The sequence below is a fragment of the Rhinoderma darwinii genome, chromosome 5 (assembly GCF_050947455.1).
Source record: "Rhinoderma darwinii isolate aRhiDar2 chromosome 5, aRhiDar2.hap1, whole genome shotgun sequence".
NCBI lineage: Eukaryota > Metazoa > Chordata > Amphibia > Anura > Rhinodermatidae > Rhinoderma > Rhinoderma darwinii.
The window spans coordinates 211,743,192-211,765,626 of NC_134691.1; the positions used below are offsets into that span (position 1 = coordinate 211,743,192).

The window sequence follows — 22,435 nt, forward strand, 5'->3', positions numbered from 1 at the left end:
ATCGATCTGGGGCTCCATGCAAAATCTCACCTCGTGGGGTATCCTTGATCCTGAGGAAGGGGAGAGCTCAGCCAAAAACTACACGGGGGGAACTTATTAATGATCTCAAGGCAGCTGGGACCACAGTCACCAAGAAAACCATTGGTAACACATTACGCCGTAATGGATTCAAATCCTGCATTGCCCGCAAGGTCCCCCTGCTCAAGAAGGCACATGTACAGGCCCGTCTGAAGTTTGCAAATGAACATCTGGATGATTCTGAGAGTGATTGGGAGAAGGTGCTGTGGTCAGATGAGACTAAAATTGAGCTCTTTGGAATTAACTCAACTCACCGTGTTTGGAGGAAGAGAAATGCTGCCTATGACCCAAAGAACACCGTCCCCACTGTCAAGCATGGAGGTGGAAACATTATGTTTTGGGGGTGTTTCTCTGCTAAGGGCACAGGACTACTTCACCGCATCAATGCGAGAATGGATAGAGCCATGTACCGTCAAATCCTGAGTGACAACCTCCTTCCCTCCACCAGGACATTAAAAATGGCTCGTGGCTGGGTCTTCGACAATGAGCCGAAACATACAGCCAAGGCAACAAAGGAGTGGCTCAAAAAGAAGCACATTAAGGTCATGGAGTGGCCTAGCCAGTCTCCAGACCTTAATCCCATCGAAAACTTATGGAGGGAGCTGAAGATCCGAGTTGCCAAGCGACAGCCTCGAAATCTTAATGATTTACAGATGATCTGCAAAGAGGAGTGGGCGAAAATTCCATCTAACATGTGTGCAAACCTCATCATCAACTACAAAAAACGTCTGACTGCTGTGCTTGCCAACAAGGGTTTTGCCACCAAATATTAAGTCTTGTTTGCCAAAGGATGCAAATAAATATATATAATTTTGACAATGTGATTTTCTGTTTGTTTTTTTTAAATATAATCTATCTCTCACTGGTAAAATTAACCTAGCCTACAAATTCTAGACTGTTCATGTCTTTGACAGTGGGCAAACTTACAAAATCAGCGAGGGATCAAATACTTATTTCCTTCACTGTATATACAGTACCACAACCAAGCTCAGTACATAAATACAGCAACAGAACCAAGCTCACTACATAGATATACAGCACCAGAAGCAAGCTCATACATATATACAACACCAGAACAAAGCTCATACATATAGACAGGCCAGAACCAAGCTCATACATATATACTGCATGAGAACCAAGCTCAGTACATATATAGATCCCCAGAACCAAGCTTAGTACATAAATACAGCTCCAGAGCCAATCTGATAACATATATACAGCACCAGAACCAAGCTCAGCACATATATACAACACCAGAACAAAGCCCATACATATACACAGCACCAGAACAAATATCAGTGCATAAATACAGCACCAGAACCAAGATCATAACATATATACAGCACCAGCACAAATACAACTTAATTTAGTGCAACCCCTGCTGTATAGGTTTGTATGGTGTAAAACTACAGCTACCAGCATGGTAAGGATATGCTGGGAGTTGCTGTTTCACAAAAAAAAATCATACCACCCATCATCTCGCTGCAGATGATATTGTGACTACAGTGCTGATTAGAGGCAGAATAACCATCTACATTAAGTGACTCACCGGTGACGTCTCAGATTCTAGTTCTTTTTGTCGTCTCCATCCGGTCCAGACCTTTATGATGACCTCTCTCGGCCACAGCCCATTTCTGCAGTTTGCTGCTCAGAAGATAGTGCTCCCTGAAGATAGTACCCCCATAGAGCCCCCTGCAGGTATTGCCCCACATAGATCCCCCTGTAGATAGTGCCCACATATAGCTCCCCCTGTATATAGTGCTCCACATATGGCTTTCCCCTGTATATATAGTGTCCCACATATAGCCCACCCCTGTATATATTACCCCACATATAGCCCACTCCTGTATATAATGCCCCACATATAGGCCACCCCTGTAAATAGTATTTCTCATATAGCCCACCCCTGTATATAGTGTCCCTCATATAGCCCACCCCTGTATATAGTGCCCCTCATATAGCCCACCCCTGTATATAGTGCCCCTCATCTGGCCCACCCCTGCATATAGTATCCCTCATATAGCCCACCCCTGCATATAGTGCCCCAAATATAGCTCCCTCTGTAGATATTGCCACACACATTTTTATTCGAAAGAAACAACAACTTTACAGACTCACCTTGATCCCGTTCCCACGCCATCCGGTGGCAATGCAGACCTGCTCTCTTCTAAGCCGTTTTGCTGGGGCTGAACGATGAAAGGCGATGATTGGCAGGGCAAGTCAGTCTACCCTGCCAATCAGCGCCTTTCAAAGACGCAAGCAGTGCAATGAAATCATCGTGCTGCTTGCGCTGTTGAAAGGTGCTAATTGACAGGGCAAGTCATTCTGCCCTGCCAATCAGTGCCTTTCCACGACGTTGAACGACGTTGAAAAGCGCTGAATGACCAGGAACGGCGCTCGACCATTCATCGCTTATGCAATTATAGTGCAAGAAGGGGTGGCGGCGGTTGGTTTCAGTGGTGCCACCGCCCCCTCAGAGAGACAGCAGGTCACCTCTGGCCTCATGGACGGTGCGGCCCTGCGTAGGGTGCTGTGACAACCGTCCAGGGGTGCCACGACACTCCACTCAGTCACTGCAAAAAAAAAACTACAATGACTATAGTGCTGATTAGAGGCAGAATAAACATTTACATTAAGTGACTCACTGGTGACATCTCAGATTCTAGTTCTTTTTGTCTTCTCCATCCGGTCCAGACCTCTATGATGAGTTCTCCCGACCACAGCCCATTTCTGCAGATTGCCACTCAGATGTCTTCAGCTTCTCACTTTTCAAACACTTCTGCACCTATAAACGAAGATAAAATTCTCAACACCCCTAAATATAATAGCGCCATACACTGCACCTCTAATTATAATAGCGCCATATACTGTGTCCCACACGCACACACACACACACACACACACACACACACACACACACACACACACACACACACACACCGTGCCCCCTTTAGATAGTGCCCCCATAGCTCCCCTGTAGATAGTGAACCCATAGAGCCTCTGTAGATAGTGCCCTACATAGAAGCCCCTGTAGATAGTGACCAATATACAGCCCCCTGTAGATAGTGCCCACCTATGAACTCCAGAGCTGCAAGGCAATAGTGCTAACCACTGATCCACCGTGCTGCCCTACATATAGCTCCCCCTATAGATAGTGCTCAACATATAGCCCACCTCTGTAGATAGTGCCTCACATATAGCTCCCCCTGTATATAGTGTCACACATATAGCCCACCCCTGTAGACAGTGCCCTACATATAGCCCCCCTGTAGATAGCACCCCACAGGTAACCTACCCCTGTATATAGTGTCCCACATATAGCCCACCCCTGTAGATAGTGCCATACAAAAAGTTCCCCCTATAGATAGTGCTCCACATATAGCCCACCCCTGTATATAGTGTCCCATATATAGCCCACCCCTGTAGATAGTGCCCTACATATAGTTCCCCATGTATATGCTTCACATCCCTACATATAGATTCCCCCTGTAGATAGAGCCCACCTGTAGATAATGCCATTCACAGTTTCATTAGAAAAAAAACAACTTTACATACTCACATGATCCCGTTCCCGCGCCGTCTGGTGGCAATGCAGACCTGCTCTCTTCTGAGCAGGTCTGCTGGTGCTGAACGACGCAAGCGGTGCGATGGCTAGCGTAGTTGAAAGGCACTGATTGGCAGGGCAGAATGACTTGCCCCGTCCATCAGCACCTTTCAACAACGGAAGTGGCGCGATGATGTCATTGCGCCGCTAGCATCATTGAAAAGTGCTGATTGGCTGGGCAAGTAATTTTGCCCTACCAATCAGCATCTTTGTAAGGTGCTGAATGGTCGGGCAGGGAACGTACCCAGTCATTCAGCGCTAATGCATGTATTTGTACCTGCATGCTATAGACACAGGTACAATTAGTGCAAGAGGGTGTGGCGGCGGCTTCTTTCAGTGCGCCGCCGCCCCCTCAGAGAGGTAGCAGCAGCGTATAATATTTATTTGTATCTACGTCCAGAGGACGCAGATACAAGTGAAAGTGGCAGTTGCTAGCACCATGGCCCCCATAGTGGCGTCACTACTGCTGTAGCAGCCATAACGACTGCTAGCGGTGCCACTGGGCATGGAGGGGGTGCGTGTCGGCGGGCGGCACGGGCCCCCTCAAGATGCGGGCCCCGTAGCAGCCGCTATGGCTGCTACAGCGGTAGTTACATCACTGGAGCCAACGCTGCAGACATGGGCAGGGTAGGTATTTCTTATATAGTTTTTAAGCAATTGTGTGAGAACTGGTGCCAGGGGAATGCTGAGAGTTGTAGTTCTCTCCTCTTATACTCCTCCCTGTAATGTCCTCTGATATTACATAATAACAGTCTGGATGTGCTGGGAGTTGTAGTTTCTCCTCTCATACCTCTTCCCTGTAATGTCTTCTGATATCACATAACAACAATCTGGACATGCTGGGAGTTGTAGTTCTCTCCTCTTATACCTCCTCCCTGTAATGTCCTCTGATGTCCCATAATAACAGCCTGGACATGCTGGGAGTTGTAGTCCTCTCCTCTTATAAGCCGCCCTGTAAATCTTCTCTGATATCACATAACAGTCTGGACATGCTGGGAGTTGTAGTTCTCTCGTCTTATATCTCCTCCCTGTAATGTTTTCTGATATCCCATAATAACAGCCTGGACATGCTGGGAGTTGTAGTTCTCTCCTTTTATACCTCCTCCTTGTAATGTCATCTGTTATCCGATAATAACAGTCTGGAGATGCAGGGAGTTGTAGTTCTCTCATCTTATACCTCCTCCCTGTAATGTTCTCTGATATCCCATAATAACAGCCTGGACATGCTGAGAGTTGTAGTCTCTCCTATTATACCTCCTTATTTATTCCTTCCCCAGGAGTAAACACAATTTCTTTCTGTGCGGGTCACTTTACTAGAGGGGGGCTGATGGTCATCTTACTGTGAGGGGGGCTGATGGTCATTTTACTGTGAGTGGTGACTGATGGTCATTTTGCTGTGAGTAGTAGGTTGATGGTCATTTTACTGTGAGTGGGGGACTGATGGTCATTTTAATGTGAGTGGGGGGCTGATGGTCATTTTACTGTGAGGGGGCTGATGGTCAGTTTACTGTGAGTGGGGGGCTGATGGTCCTTTTACTGTGAGTGGGGGGCTGATGGTCATTTTACTGTGAGTGGGGGGCTGATGGTCATTTTACTGTGAGTGGGGGCTGATGGTAATTTTAGTGAGAGTGACGGGCTGATGGTCATTTTACGGTGAGGGGGGGGGCTGATGGTCATTTTACTGTCAGTGGGGGGCTGATGGTTATTTTACTGTGAGTGGGGGCTGATGGTTATTTTACTGTGAGTGGGGGGCTGATGGTTATTTTACTGTGAGTGGGGGGCTGATGGTCTTTGAGTGGTTTCCGCCTCTGACCTTCCAATGAAATTAATCGGAGGCAGAAAAAACCTGCGGCTCTCGTTTGGAGTGTTTTTTTGCCTGCGTTTTTTGCATTAGCTTCAACGGCTTAAAAAAAATTGAGCAAAAAACACCACACAAAAAGCGAAGAAAAAGTGTCAAACAACGCTGTCAATTCAGAATCTGCCTCAAAATTCACAAAGGAATCTTGAGGCAGATTTGTTTTCTGTGTTACAAATAATGCTGTGTGTTGTTTTTGTAAACAATTTTTGGTAGGGGTGCCCTGAGGGTTTCCTCGAGCCTGAAAAGGTTAGGAAACTCTGCTGTATACAGACCACCTGTATCTTATGCTGAATCCTGTACCTGTCAGGTCCGCAGGACTGATGTGTTTTTTGACAGCGGGTCCTGCATGTCTCTGACACAAAAGATTTAGCTGTTACCGATCATATCTAAGTTCATAACTTAGATGTGATCGATTACAAGTGGATCCTGCATGTCAGAGACATGCAGGAACCGCTGTCACTGGACCTGTCAGGTCTGCGGGACTGACAGATTCAGTAAATAGCGCTAGATACAGCTACTCTGTATAATTTTTTATAAAATGTATATATAAAGTTTATTAACACACACAAATACACATTTTTATTTTTAAAAAAACAAAAAAAAAAAACACTTTTGAACATTTACATAGCCTTTAATAAAATATTACCTTAACTTGTATACACACCATTATGCACAAAAAAAAGCTACATCTTGGGAAACAAAAACAAGGGCTCATTGTTGACCTACTGTAGGTTGATATTAAAACAAATTTTGCATAATAGAGAGGAAAATATAAAAAAAAAATCATTAAAAATTGGATTAGCAATATTGCAGCGTGGACCTGACGGATTCAGGTCTTAGCGCACATTACAGCTGCTTTGTATACAGAATACAGAGCAGCTGTATCTCAAAAAGTTAAAATAATTTTTTGCACAAAACGGATTGATTGACCTTTCTATTAAAAAACAAATAAAAAATATATCTTTAGAAGGTGTACATAGCATTTAATGTAGCCGCAAATGTTTTGTTTCACAAATACACTGATTACAAATATGATTTTATTGCATAATATTTTTATTAAAGATTATTTTTTCAATTGTTTGTATATTTAGTAATCTTTTGATTAGCGCCTAGCTATATGGAAGTATAATACTACTGTATAATTGGGAAGCATGCGTTTTTAACCAGCAAGCTCTTTTTAATGCATATTATGTATTTGATTTCGGTAGAAAACATTTATTCGGGGGCTTTGTACTTAAAGAAGAGCAGAAGTGGACAATACATGAAGCCTTTTAAGAGTAATAGAGCGTAGATCAGCTGTGCTGTTCGAAGGATTATAGGTGCTCCTCCGGTGTCATCTGCAAGTTTAAAGATAGCAAACACATCTTTTAGTATAAAATGTTTTATATGGCAATGTTAAAATGAAGAGACGGATTATAAAAAGGAAAAAGGGCAATTGCCCAGTGGCTTCCTTCTAGACAGTCCCAGTAGCAAGACTTTCCTAACTAGAGTAAACCTGGTGGTTGAGCAATCATGTGTGTTTCCATAGGGCAGAGGTTTCCAAGCTTTTGGAGCTTGTGAGCCACATTTAGTGATGGTGATAGTCGGAAGCCACATTCCATTTAGAAATGAGGGACATATTAAACTTGCGGAAAAAGGAAAAACAAAAAATTGCATACATATAGAGATAAATATTATTATTGTGAAGTTTGTGACTCATCGTGTCTGCAAGTCCAGGGAGCTTCAAGCCTCAGTGTTGTTAATGTGGACATCTTATTACAGCCAATGCATATGGTCATAACTTAGAGCACCTATCACAAGCCACACAGCTGGGGGCCGAGAGGCACTGATTGAGGACCACTACCCTAGGGAGAGGGGATAAGCAACAACTGCCAAATATCTCTGATTTCTTATCTCATGGTTAAACAAAGAAGAAGGCAAATCTTAGGGTCCATTTACATTGGCCAATTTTGGCCATAACAACGAGCGTCGATCAACAAGACAGCTTGTTGATCAGCATTCACTTGACTCCTTTCACAAGGATCTATGATCAGTAATGTATGGGGATGATCGCTCATCCTCATGCATTACCATCATGTTGGCAGCACATCTCCCTGTTTACACAAGTAGATGTGCTGCCGACAATGATATTTTCTGCTGCCTAAAGTATACAATCATTCCCTTGTTTACACGCGGTAAAACGCTCGTTTACCCGAACATAGGCCCCTGTAAAAGGGTCTTAATGAACACCACGTCTTATGAATACAGTCGAGGTATACATCTTTTTTTCTTTTATCCTGCCAGAAATATATCCAACTGTATTAAAATATGTATGCATGCTATAAAGTTGGATAACTCTTCCCATTGTCTTTTGTCGTAAAAATAAATCATAGCAGGCTACCCTTTTTTGGAACACCAAAAAAACAACAAAAAAAATCCAATACCCAGATATAAAGGTGTCAGTGTCCTCATAGCTTACCGTATATGTTTACATTATACAAACAGCCTTATTCTTCAGTCTCTGACAGAACTTTGCAAGTGCACAAAAAAAAATTTGAATTAAGGTGTACTGGAGCAGTAGACATAAATTTGTTGCAAAGGTGGACACAGCCTTTTAGCTTCTACTATAATGAAATGACCAGTGTGTAATAAATGTAACTAATGACAGTTATGGCTGCTGCGGTAAAATGTTAGAAAATGGGAAATTTTAAGTGGTTTTAAGACCATGCTGTATTTTTACAAAACCTTACATGTTTCTGATTGGATTTGTGGTGGTTTTATTTTAATTTCAATGGTGAAACACTGCGATAGGATAAAAGCTCAAGAGTGTTTTTTCCATATTGTACCATACATTAAAAATGTTATCCAGGATTTGAAATACATATCTGCCTTCTTCTAAAAAAAACAGTGAGTGCCAAACCTGTCTACGTGTTGCGTGCGGTATTGTAGCTCAGCCTCATTCACTTCACAATGAAAAGCACATGCAACCTATGTGGTGGTGGTGCTGTTTTTGGAAGAAAACAGACATGTTTTTCTAATCCTGGACTACCCCTTTAATTTCAATAGGGAACAGCTCTAGGAACCTATTCTCAATTTTTTTCTATGAAGAAGAACACATTATAATTGCACTAAAAAAAGAATAATCTACATACAGCTTTTGCTGCAATTCTGGATTAAGAAATGCCAGACTATTGCCCTGGATGAAGTCTTTAAAGGATTGTCTCACCGTGAAAACTGTTATTAGTAATGAAGCAGCCCAGCAATCAGCTATTCATTGCAAGCTCAGCTCCTGAAATCCATGATAATCAGATGTTCTTGCTGGGGAAAATTGCAGCAAACTATACTACAAATGTAGCGGGCCGAGTCTGCAAGAGTGGGAGCCGACTTGGCTCTCTGTTCAGGCTCATAGAGCAGGTTCCAAATAGGGGTCCCATCTCTAGGACATATATATGCCCAAATAAACCAATACCTTTAACCGAGTTTGATTTTTCTGTCTGATGTATTGAAATATGTTTCTAAAAACAGAAGAAACCATTCAATCATAATATTGCTAAATATTTTAGATGCATGTAGCTTGTAGTTATGAAAAAAATAGTTACCTGAAGTATAAGTGCAATTATTGATAGCTGTGCGTTTAAGATCTGTGTCATTTAAATGTCCTGTAAAATACAATTGCATAAAATAATAGAGAAATAAAAAAGATAATTGACCTAATACAAGATATTCAAGGTTAAATAGAACTTTGCAGAATCCCTGATATGAATTCAGGATTCCCTGGTGTTCCCAAAAATGTACTTAGCAAACTACAGACGGCCAATTTGTAGTCTGAAAGTGGGACGCAGACTTTAAACTATAGTCTAAAATTCCCAAGCTGTTATGCTCTGTATTGGGATCTTTCCCTCACCTATGTGCTCATGACAACAAATATCTGTTTATGCAATTCAGATTTAAGGTACTCTTAGAAAAATAAACAGAATTAAAGCTATAGAAAATTAAAACAGGAATGCCAAAGTGGACAGTTATTTTGTGTTTTTGTTTTGTGGGTGCTTTTTAACCCCTGTTAGGGCACGGCCAGACGTGGCGGAATTGCTGTGGAATTCCGCTGCGGACAGTCCGCAGTGGAATTCTCCAGCGACCGTTTTTTACAGTTGTTTCAATAAATTTTTAGGCAAGTTAGTTCAGACGTTGCGGAAAACTCCGCTGCGGACCATAGGGAATTTTCCCTCCGCAGCATGCACTGTCTGTTGCGGAGAAGAAGTGGTATTTCACTGCGGATTTCAGCCTTTGCAATGCAAAAACTGAAATCTGTGGCAAGCCCGCTGTGTTTTCTGCAACATCTGAATTACATGTCAAATATGCAAATGTTGGTGCAGATTCGTTGCGTAATTGCCCCAAATCTGCACCAACATTTGCAGCGGAAAACCTCCGCCACATCTGGCCTTGCTCTTAAAAAAATTGCATAAACTGCCACATTGTTTTTTTAATTTTCCAAATAAGCCCCTTGATTCTGATGATTAGTGGGGGTCGCAGTGCATGAAGCTCCACCAATGATTTCTTCTTATATGTCTCTATGTCAAAAGATAATCATATACCATTTTAAGGATCATAACATTTCCATTTAGAATGGATATAAATCTCTAGTAAAGTAAATTATGAATAAAGGTTATGTCACATCTATTCAACATTTTATGATATGAAATTTTGAATCACCCGCTGAACACTGACAGTGTAAATCTATGCAGTATGCAGTATGCTTCTAAGTACCCATAAGTGGTGACTCCAGGCAACTAGGATTTTATTGTTTAACTTTTTGTCTATGAAAGGGACATGGAGCTCTGTAATAGAAAAACGTTGCTCTGACTACTAAGGTAGGAGTCCCTACCTCCCACAGGGAGGTAGGGACTCCTAGCATCATAGATAACTATGATACTAGGAGCCCAGCTCCCTGAACTGTGGTCCGTTTGGGAAATACATATGGTCCGTATATCAAGAACCGAACACAGCCATGTGAATAAGGCCTTAGTATGTATTCACACGCATCAGATTTGTTGCAGAAATTTCTGGGTTGTTTCTTCAGCTTGTACATGGTTTTATGCAAGCCACATTCCGATTTTCAGTCGCAGTCATTTCTGCAACAAATCTGTCACATGTGAATATACCGTTAGAACACATTATGGACTGGCTATGGACTGTTAAGATGTCAAATCTTACTATCTTGCAGTATGTTACTGCTAAGTTACAGTATGGTTAGAAATAATAGTTTGTAAAAAGTACAATTTACCTGTATCATACTCCGTTTCTTCCCATGGTTTCTCATTTCCCTCGTGTTTGTACATGCATTTATATATTTTGCCTAGATCAGATTTTTTTCTTGTAATCCAGCTGTACAATGAGTACAAGTTACTGGATACATTGTGTATAATTTCTCCTTGCTCTGATTCCAGCTCCTCGTTGCTTCCTGCTACAGTCCACACCACTTTAATCGCATCAGGGAAGAAATTCTGTAGACTGCACAGTAAAATTGCTAATTTATTTGCCTTCAGATCTTTATTAGATGAACCTAAGATACTCACGTCTGGTTTTCTTGCATCCTGATCTGAAAAAAAAGTAGAGCGTATATGTTCTTATGTAAAAAAAAAAAAAATTTATTCATTGTATATATATATATATGTCATTTGTGAGTGGAATAAAAATTAAAATAAGAGCTTAATAATGAAATTATATTGCAAAATCAATAAAAATGGAAATTGAGAGAAATGTTAATTTACACCACTTAAAAAGTACATTGATATTTAAATCTTTTTCATATAGGAAAATCTTCAATCAAATGCTTGTTTATAACAATATTATAAATTGAAATCAATATATAGCAATTTTAGGGAAATGTCTGTGTTACTTTAAGTTACAAGATAAACTTTTTTTTTATACATTGTACATTTTTGAAAGATGTCCCTCAAAAAAGTTTTCTTTTGTTTATCCGGGGCTTCAAAAATTTAAAAATGTTTGAAACTTATACAATACATGTACATACCTGCTTAGAAGTTATAGATCACTAAACTATTTCAAATATCTTAGAATTTATATAAGTAAGGCTCAGTTCACACTGCATTTGCAGATTACGTGCTGCAAAAAGTTTACGTTTTAAGTGTGCCTCAAAATGCTTATACAGTTGCATTCATTTGCTATTGATTCTCATTGAAAAAAGTATACTGAGCAGTATACGGTACATATTCATTTACATACAGTTGTATTGAAAGTGTAGTGGACTAGTGATGTATACTGGCCAAACATATGTCAAAAAGACACTCTTTTGGCATACATCTAACTAACAGAAGCCTATGGGCACACTTAGGGCATGACCACACATGGCGGAATTCCTCCGCAACTGTCCGCATCAATGCCGCACCTAATCCGGGTTGCGGATTACGGCTGCGGATCTGCACAAAATGTGCAGAAAATTGATGCGGACTGGCCGCTGCGGACTGCAGGAAAAGTGCTTCTCTTCTCCCTATTCAGTGCAGGATAGAGAGAAGGGACAGCACTTTCCCTAGTGAAAGTAAAAGAAATTCATACTTACCGCCCGTTGTCTTTATGACGCGTCCCTCCTTCGGCATCCAGCCCGACCTCCCTGGATGACGCGCCAGTCCATGTGACCGCTGCAGCCTGTGCTTGGCCTGTGATTGGCTGCAGCCGTCACTTACACTGAAACGTCATCCTGGGAGGCCGGACTGGAGACAGAAACAGGGAGTTCTCGGTAAGTACGAACTTCATTTTTTTTTACAGATACATGTATATTGGGATCGGTAGTCACTGTCCCGGGTGCAGAAACAGTTACTGCCGATCGCTTAACTCTTTCAGCACCCTGGACAGTGACTATTTACTGACGTCTCCTAGCAACGCTCCCGTCATTACGGGAGCCCCATTGACTTCCTCAGTCTGGCTGTAGACCTAGAAATACATAGGTCCAGCCAGAATGAAGAAATGTCAAGTAAAAAAAGCAAGACGCATCCGCAGCACACATGACATGTGCATGACAGCTGCGGACTTCATTGCGGAACTTTGAATCTCCATTGAAGTCAATGGAGAAATTCCGCCATGAGTCCGCCACTGCTCCGCAACAGACAGAGCATGCTGCGGACACCAAATTCCGCTCCGCAGCCTATGCTCCGCAGCGGAATTGTACGCATCGTGTAAACGAACACTGCTAAATTAAAGTGAAAGTCAATGTAGAAACGGCTCCGCTGCGGATTAACGCTGCGGAGTGTCCGCAGCGGAATTTAAGTGCAATTCCGCCATGTGTGAACCCGCCCTAAACGGGGAGCATAATGCACAATTGTACTGTGAACAGAGCCTAAGAAGTATCCAAAACCACTTAGACTAAGTTTGCACCAGTAGTTCCCTTTATGTTTTTTGTAGAAAAAGGAAGGAATCCAATTGACACATTCTAGTTACTTATCTTGTTTTGCATATCACACATAGCCTTGGCTCAAATGGGAGTTTGGAACAGTAATCAGCAGTAGCAGAGCAAATTAAAAATAATTTGTGCTGGTGACAAATTCACTTTGCATTCCATAGAGAGGAGTGGGATCAATCGATGAATTTGTTTTTCTTTAAAAGGTTACTAAACTTTCAGAAAACTTCTGACATGTCATAAGGACATATCAGAAGTTTTGATCGGTTGGGGTCCAATCACTGAGAACCCCACCGATCATTAAAACGAAGCCGCAGAAGCACTCGGGTGAGCGCTGAGCCGCTTGGTTTCTGATCGTTTTTTTTCAGAAAGCCGATGTAACAGTGTACGGACTCAATAGGAAGTCTATGGGCCCATACACCGTTACATCGGCTTTGCGGATCAGAAACAGAGCGGCTCAGAGCTCACCCGAGCGCTTCTACTGCTTCATTTTAGCGATCGGTGGGGGTCTCAGTGCTCGGACCCCCACCAATCAAAACTTCTAACATGTCACTATGACATGTCAGACGTTTTCTGAAAGTTTGGTTACCCTTTATGTAAACAACTAATGTAAAAAAATAAAACAAGGATTACAGTGTGGACAGAATTATTTTGTGTTTTTTTAATTTTTTGTATTTTTTAAATCTAAAAAAAATAGATCCTAACTAATCTGAGCCCTCTATCCCACCATTTATTATTTTTATTTTAAATAATGTATGTTGTGTCCATTTAACCTGCAGGAGTAGAATAATAAAGAATACAACTGATACTGTATTGCCAAGTATAATAATAACAACATCAAATTACCATATTGGAAAATGTCAAATTCTCAAATCAGTAACCATCATTTTTTTAAATTCATATCCTATTGAAATCAATAATAAAAATATATATATCATGATGGAACTGATGAAAACTGATACAAAATGATGTACTTTGGCATTAATGTGAGGATACACAGTTTTGTTTTGCAGCATGTTTGCAACTGATCTGTATGCTCTACAACTGATCTAAACTGATTGAAAAACTAATGATAAACAATGTATCACTCATTAATCTCAAGTATGAGTAAGGCCTCGTTCACATCTGCGCCAGGGTCCCGTTCCGTCGGAGCTTTCTGTCGGTACCGGGCCATGACTGACACAAACGGAAACCATGGGTTTTGACTACGCTATTGATTCCGTCAAAACAATGGAATCCTTGCACAACGGAGACAAACGGAAACCATTGGCACTGGATCCGTCACCATTGAAATCAATGGTGATGGAAACGGAAACCCATGGTTTCCGTTTGTGTCTGTCAGGGCTCCGTTCCGACGGAAAGTTCAGAAAGAACGGTGTAACGGAGCCCTACCGAAGATGTGAATTAAGCCTTAGATGATCATGACAGATCTGATAAACACAGATTCACTCTGGCATTAGTTTTTGCCTCATTAAAAGAAATCGGATCCTTTGTCAGATTTTTTAACAATAAATATCAGGCAAAAATGCATCCTAAATTTTTTTTACAGACATTGCATTGTTCGTGGAAAAAAAACCGACATACAGTATTACCTGCTATGTATATGGACGCTTAAAATCCATTATTATGTATATTAGAATATACAGTATAGTAAAAATAAGGTGACACGTGTCATATATGTAATTATTTCTTGTAAATTAGATGTAAGCAAGCAAAAAATGTTCTATGTGTAATATTGAGTTTGGATTTGAAATGAGCACTTACTTGTTATCACGAGCTTGGTTCCAGTGCCAAATACTTTAAAATAGTCACTGTGCAGTTTACCCTTACACAAATATATATAGGGGATTTAAATGAGTCTTCAAACATTTAAGTTAAGTGTGGCTTATTGCAAAATTGGCAGCTTTCCCTTGAGGTGATGCAGCTGCTCTGATACTGAAATAAGGTTAATAATGAAAAGAGATAAGCGCAATTGGCAAGGTTCAAAGGGTAAGCCAAATTACCACCGAATTGCGAACAGAATCAGCAAATCAGGAGCCTTTTTTCCATGCATCTTCGATTATGTCAAGCATAATGCTGAGGTTAAGTTTAATTTAAACGTATTAAAAGTTCTTAGCCAACAATATAGGATCTGCAGCTGTTAGCATATAAATAGATGTTTAATTGGTATTGCTATCATAGAAAGTGATGGCATATCACTGAGATATTCTATCACTTTCCGATGGGAAGGGGTCCGCCCTGTGGGCCCCCGACTTATCCTGAGAATAAAGGGGCCCCTTCACAGTTTTTCCAGGGTACCAGCTCTGCAGGAAACTTGCATTACAAGTCTAATTGCTTCATGGAACATTTTGCCTGGACCCAAAAATGTCTCCCTTTTGCTTTATGCCGAAGTGTGGAATTGTTCGTAAAACTGGTGACTGAGAAAGAAAATCCCTATCAAATTAAGACATGAGAACCTAACAAAACATCAGGAGCTCAAATCAATGAGGAAAGTAAAGTTTAATCCTGTCGACAAAGGTGGTAATGTGTTGGTGGTTTTTATCTCCATCCCTTGGTAGAATCCTTGCCTTCCTATACTAGGGACAATTCCGTTGATTTATGTAAGTTGGAAGGCATACAATTAGAACCTGATATAGTATTAGCTTTTTTTTTTTTCATTATTCTTTCATTTATTATATATATGAAGTGTTCACCTCTCAGTCGGCGTGAAGGAGGTATGCAAGACATACCTATGGGGCAGTTGGGGGTTTTACTTAAGCCGAACTAACCCTTCAATACACATGCATACAGTGCCAAAGTAAATAGTACATGCAGCACCCATATAAACAGTGTCATATGGTGGCCATGTAAAATGTGTCATATATTGGCCAGATAGTGTTACACTACCGTTCAAAAGTTTGGGGTCACCCAGACAATTTTGTGTTTTCCATGAAGACTCACACTTATATTTATCAAATGAGTTGCAAAATGACTAGAAAATATGGTCAAGACATTGACAAGGTTAGAAATAATGATTTTTATTTCAAATAATAATTTTCTCCTTCAAACTTTGCTTTTGTCAAAGAATGCTCCATTTGCAGCATTTTGCAGCATTGCAGACCTTTGGCATTCTAGCTGTTAATTTGCTGAAATTTCACCCCATGCTTCCAGAAGCCCCTCCCACAAGTTGGATTGGCTTGATGGGCACTTCTTGCGTACCATACAGTCAAGCTGCTCCCACAACAGCTCTATGGGGTTGAGATCTGGTGACTGCGCTGGCCACTCCATTACAGATAGAATACCAGCTGCCTGCTTCTTCCCTAAATAGTTCTTGCATAATTTGGAGGTGTGCTTTGGGTCATTGTCCTGTTGTAGGATGAAATTGGCTCCAATCAAGCGCAGTCCACAGGGTATGGCATGGCGTTGCAAAATGGACTGATAGCCTTCCTTATTCAAAATCCCTTTTTACCTTGTACAAATCTCTCACTTTACCAGCACCAAAGCAACCCCAGACCATCACATTACCTCCACCATGCTTGACAGATGGTGTCAGGCACTCTTCCAGCATCTTTTCAGTTGTTCTGCGTCTCACAAATGTTCTTCTGTGTGATCCAAACACCTCAAACTTCGATTCGTCTGTTCATAACACTTTTTTCCAATCTTCCTCTGTCCAATGTCTGTGTGCTTTTGCCCATATTAATCTTTTTCTTTTATTAGCCAGTCTCAGATATGGCTTTTTCTTTGCCACTCTGCCCTGAAGGCCAGCATCCCGGAGTCGCCTCTTCACTGTAGACGTTGACACTGGCGTTTTGCGGCTACTATTTAATGAAGCTGCCAGTTGAGGACCTGTGAGGCGTCTATTTCTCAAACTAGAGACTCTAATGTACTTGTCTTGTTGCTCAGTTGTGCAGCGGGGCCTCCCAGTTCTCTTTCTACTCTGGTTAGAGCCTGTTTGTGCTGTCCTCTGAAGGGAGTAGTACACACCGTTGTAGGAAATCTTCAGTTTCTTGGCAATTTCTCGCATGGAATAGCCTTCATTTCTAAGAACAAGAATAGACTGTCGAGTTTCACATGAAAGCTCTCTTTTTCTAGCCATTTTGGGAGTTTAATCGAACCCACAAATGTAATGCTGCAGATTCTCAACTAGCTCAAAGGAAGGTCAGTTTTATAGCGCCTCTAAACAGCAAAACTGTTTACAGCGGTGCTAACATAATTGCACAAGGGTTTTCAAGTGTTTTCTAATCATCCTATAGCCTTCTAACACAGTTAGCAAACACAATGTACCATTAGAACACTGGAGTGATGGTTGCTGGAAATGGGCCTCTCTACACCTATGTAGATATTGCATTAAAAACCAGACGTTTGCAGCTAGAATAGTCATTTAGCACATTAACAATGTATGGAATGTATTTCTGACTAATTTAATGTTATCTTCATTGAAAAAAAACTGTGCTTTTCTTGCAAAAATAAGGAAAAAAAGGAAAAAAAGGAAAAAGGCTGTTGCTAAATTTCCCATCTATCCCTCCCCTCTCCCACTCAAACCCTCCCCTCATCTCCTCCCCGGTCTCCCTGGACCCAAACAACAAAAAAACACAATTTCTGATATTATTAGCCCTACCAGCCCTGTCACGGGCCTCTCAAGAGGCTACGATAATTGTCCAGTTTCTGAAATTCTGTCTGGGGATACCATGTTCTGTAAAATCTGTCATATGTATCGTTCGAACAAGAGATTAAGGTCACATCTGCATAATATCATTAACATTGGAACCCAAAGGAAAAGTGAAGGAGCTTCTGTTTTCTTCCGCATTGATGGAATACACATTCTCGCAGCCATAATTAAGAAGCATAACAATGATCGCTTGAAAGAAATAAGGGGAGTCTCACCATGACAGAGGAGGAACCATTCGGGGTTTAAAAAGAATTCCAGTCCGAGGATCTTACTAATAATTATTCTTATTCCTTCCCAGAAGGGAAGCAACAAGTGACATGACCAAAAAATATGAAGGAGTGTACCAATTTCGCTTTTGCATCTCCAACATTTCAGGTCCGCAGATGGAAAAAAAGGTTTTAAAGGTGATGGGACTCTATACCATCTGGAGAGTAATTTATAACTAGCTTGCTGGAAGCGAGAGCTAACAGAGGATTTATGGATCAAAGTAAAAACTTCTGTCTCTGATCGGCAGTAAGAGAAATTTTAAGGTCCACTTCCCATTGAGGCATGAAAGGTATTTACCAGAGGACGCCTTGTTACAATAGATCAGGGAATCTTTTACCTTAGGGAAACGAGGGTTACTCTGTGAAGGATTTGCCTGACACAGCTTCTGTGTCGACGCCCGTGGTTAATCAGCCTGCATCTGTTCCTAGGTCTGCTAGAGTGACTCGATCTGCTACAGGCTCAGGCTGGTAGGCTGAGGAGTGGGAGAGCCTATCGCAGCCTGGCCAGATGGTTCTAGCTCCCGCCCTTGGTCCACTTATACCTCCATTTGCTGCTTGTCCTTTGCCTGTGACTCTCCTGTTTCCTGGCTCTGCTGTTCCTGCTGTTACTATTGACCTCTGCTTCATATTGACCCTGGCTTGACTGACTATTCTCCTGCTCTGCATTTGTTACCACGTACACTCCTGGTTTGACTCGGCTCGTCCACTACTCTGTTGCTCACGGTGTTGCCGTGGGCAACTGCCCCACATTTCTTTGCTTTTGTGTTCCCTTGTCTTGTTTGTCTGTCGTGCACATATTGAGCGTAGGGACCGTCCCCCAGTTGTACGCCGTCTCCCTATCCTGACATTACATACTCAAAATAGGATATTGTGCCGAGTTACATGGTAAGAAAAAATTGCATACCATTACATTCGAACAACATTGCAGTGTCGCACCTATAGTAGGATGGAGCCGTAAGTGGAGTAAATATGAAGGCTCCAGCCATGGACATGCCGCCAGAGAAATACGGGAAAAATATTGTTCGACCTGGACCCAAGGTTTAAGGGATCCATGTTGGCACCAATCAATAACTCGTGTCAGATGTGTTGCCAGATAATAGGTTTTAATATCCGGCAAAGCAAGGCCCCCACACTTTTTAAGTTGACACAGCAATGTCCATTTAATTCTTGCGTTCTTCCCAGCCCAGCCCAAATAAATGTTATTTGGATGGAATCAATAACTTTAAAAAAAGAAGAAGGGACTCTAATCGGCAATGTCGATTGCTTGGTTCTGGTGTTGTATATATGTATGAGCTTGGTTCTAGTTTTGTATTTATGTACTGAACTTGGCTCTAGTATTGTATATATGTACTGAGCTTGGTTCTGGGGCTGTATACAGTGAAGGAAATAAGTATTTGATCTCTTGCTGATTTTGTAAGTTTGCCCACTGTCAAAGACATGAACAGTCTAGAATTTTTAGGCTAGGTTACTTTTACCAGTGAGAGATAGATTATATTTAAAAAAAAAACAGAAAATCACATTGTCAAAATTATATATATTTATTTGCATTGTGCACAGAGAAATAAGTATTTGATCCCCTACCAACCATTAAGAGTTCAGCCTCCTCCAGACCAGTTACACGCTCCAAATCAACTTGGTGCCTGCATTAAAGACAGCTGTCTTAAATGGTCACCTGTATAAAAGACTCCTGTCCACAGACTCAATTAATCAGTCTGACTCTAACCTCTACAACATGGGCAAGACCAAAGAGCTTTCTAAGGATGTCAGGGACAAGATCATAGACCTGCACAAGGCTAGAATGGGCTACAAAACCATAAGCAAGATGCTGGGTGAGAAGGAGACAACTGTTGGTGCAATAGTAAGAAAATGGAAGACATACAAAATGACTGTCAATCGACATCGATCTGGGGCTCCATGCAAAATCTCACCTCGTGGGGTATCCTTGATCCTGAGGAAGGTGAGAGCTCAGCCGAAAACTACACGGGGGGAACTTGTTAATGATCTCAAGGCAGCTGGGACCACGGTCACCAAGAAAACCATTGGTAACACATTACGCCGTAATGGATTCAAATCCTGCAGTACCCGCAATGTCCCCCTGTTCAAGAAGGCACATGTACAGGCCCGTCTGAAGTTTTCAAATGAACATCTGGATGATTCTGAGAGTGATTGGGAGAAGGTGCTGTGGTCAGATGAGACTAAAATTGAGCTCTTTGGCATTTACTCAACTCGCCGTTTTTGGAGGAAGAGAAATGCTGCCTATGACCCAAAGAACACCGTCCCCACTGTCAAGCATGGAGGTGGAAACATTATGTTTTGGGGGTGTTTCTCTGCTAAGGGCACAGGACTACTTCACCGCATCAATGGGAGAATGGATGGAACCATGTACCGTCAAATCCTGTGTGACAACCTCCTTCCCTCCACCAGGACATTAAAAATGGCTGGTGGCTGGGTCTTCCAGCACGACAATGACCCGAAACATACAGCCAAGGCAACAAAGGAGTGGCTCAAAAAGAAGCACATTAAGGTCATGGAGTGGCCTAGCCAATCTCCAGACCTTAATCCCATCGAAAACTTATGGAGGGAGCTGAAGATCCGAGTTGCCAAGCGACAGCTTCGAAATCTTAATGATTTACAGATGATCTGCAAAGAGGAGTGGGCCAAAATTCCATCTAACATGTGTGCAAACCTCATCATGAACTACAAAAAACGTCTGACTGCTGTGCTTGCCAACAAGGGTTTTGGCACCAAGTATTAAGTCTTGTTTGCCAAAGGGATCAAATACTTATTTCTCTGTGCACAATGCAAATAAATATATATCATTTTGACAATGGGATTTTCTGTTTTTTTTTTAAATATAATCTATCTCTCACTGGTAAAATTAACCTAGCCTAAAAATTCTAGACTGTTCATGTCTTTGACAGTGGGCAAACTTACAAAATCAGCAAGGGATCAAATACTTATTTCCTTCACTGTATATGTATTGAGTTTAGTTCTGGTGTAGTATATATGTACTGAGATTGGTTCTGGAGTTGTATATATGTACTGAGCTTGGTTCTGGTGAGTATATATGTACTGAGCTTTGTTCTTATTGCTGTATATATGTACTGAGCTTGGTTCTGGTGAGTATATATTTACTGAGCTTTGTTCTTATTGCTGTATATATGTACTGAACTTGGTTCTAGTGTTGTATGTATGTATTGAGTTTTGTTCTGGTGCTGTATTTATGTACTGAGCTTCGTTCTGGTGCTGTATTTATGTCCTGAGCTTGGTTCTGGTGCAGTATATATGTACTGAGCTTGGTTCTGGAGTTGTATATATGTACTGAGATTGGTTCTGGTGAGTATATATGTACTGAGCTTGGTTCTGGTAAGTTTATATGTACTGAGCTTGGCTCTGGTGAGTATATATGTACTGAGCTTTGTTCTTATTGCTGTATATATGTACTGAGCTTTGTTCTTATTGCTGTATATATGTACTGAGCTTGGTTCTGGTGAGTATATATTTACTGAGCTTTGTTCTTATTGCTGTATATATGTACTGAACTTGGTTCTAGTGTTGTATGTATGTATTGAGTTTTGTTCTGGTGCTGTATTTATGTACTGAGCTTCGTTCTGGTGCTGTATTTATGTCCTGAGCTTGGTTCTGGTGCAGTATATATGTACTGAGCTTGGTTCTGGAGTTGTATATATGTACTGAGATTGGTTCTGGTGAGTATATATGTACTGAGCTTGGTTCTGGTAAGTTTATATGTACTGAGCTTGGCTCTGGTGAGTATATATGTACTGAGCTTTGTTCTTATTGCTGTATATATGTACTGAGCTTTGTTCTTATTGCTGTATATATGTACTGAGCTTGGTTCTGGTGAGTATATATTTACTGAGCTTTGTTCTTATTGCTGTATATATGTACTGAACTTGGTTCTGGTGTTGTATGTATGTATTGAGTTTTGTTCTGGTGCTGTATTTATGTACTGAGCTTCGTTCTGGTGCTGTATTTATGTCCTGAGCTTGGTTCTGGTGCAGTATATATGTACTGAGCTTGGTTCTGGAGTTGTATATATGTACTGAGATTGGTTCTGGTGAGTATATATGTTCTGAGCTTGGTTCTGGTAAGTTTATATGTACTGAGCTTTGTTCTGGTGCTGTATATATGTACTGAACTTGGTGCTGGTTTTGTATTTATGTACTGAGTTTTGCTCTGGTGCTGTATTTATGTACTGAGCTTTGTTATTGTGCTGTATATATGCACAGAGCTTGGTTCTGGTGCAGTATATATGCATTTAGCTTGGTTCTGGTGATGTTTATATGTACTTGGGTTGGTTCTTGTGCTGTATTTATGTACTCAGCTTGGTTCTGGTGCTGTATATATGTACTGAGCTTGCTCCTTGGACTGTAACTGTGCATCAGCCTGGAGAGTTGTCACGGCTTATTGTGCACACCTCACTTTCCTCCACCCTTCTCACAGTCCACAGCCTAACTAAATTGGCTGAGCAGGCTTAGGATATTGAATCTCCGCATATAGGTCTATACGTAATGAGTTTAATATAATGAGCGTAGGTAGGTAGGTAGACAAAGGAGAAAAAAGCAACAAA

General features: G+C 41.3%; 1 gene segment (V, D, J or C); it reads right to left on the minus strand.

Moving 5' to 3' along the window:
• Positions 1-6,628: 6,628 nt before the first annotated feature.
• The window catches only part of LOC142652545 (immunoglobulin kappa constant-like), a gene marked incomplete at its 5' end in the record, with an annotated part of 36,289 nt that continues 20,482 nt past the window's right edge, over positions 6,629-22,435 (minus strand). The window contains 3 exon segments of the C gene segment in view: positions 6,629-6,877; positions 9,119-9,178; positions 10,801-11,115. Coding sequence covers positions 6,756-6,877; positions 9,119-9,178; positions 10,801-11,115 — 497 coding nt within the window.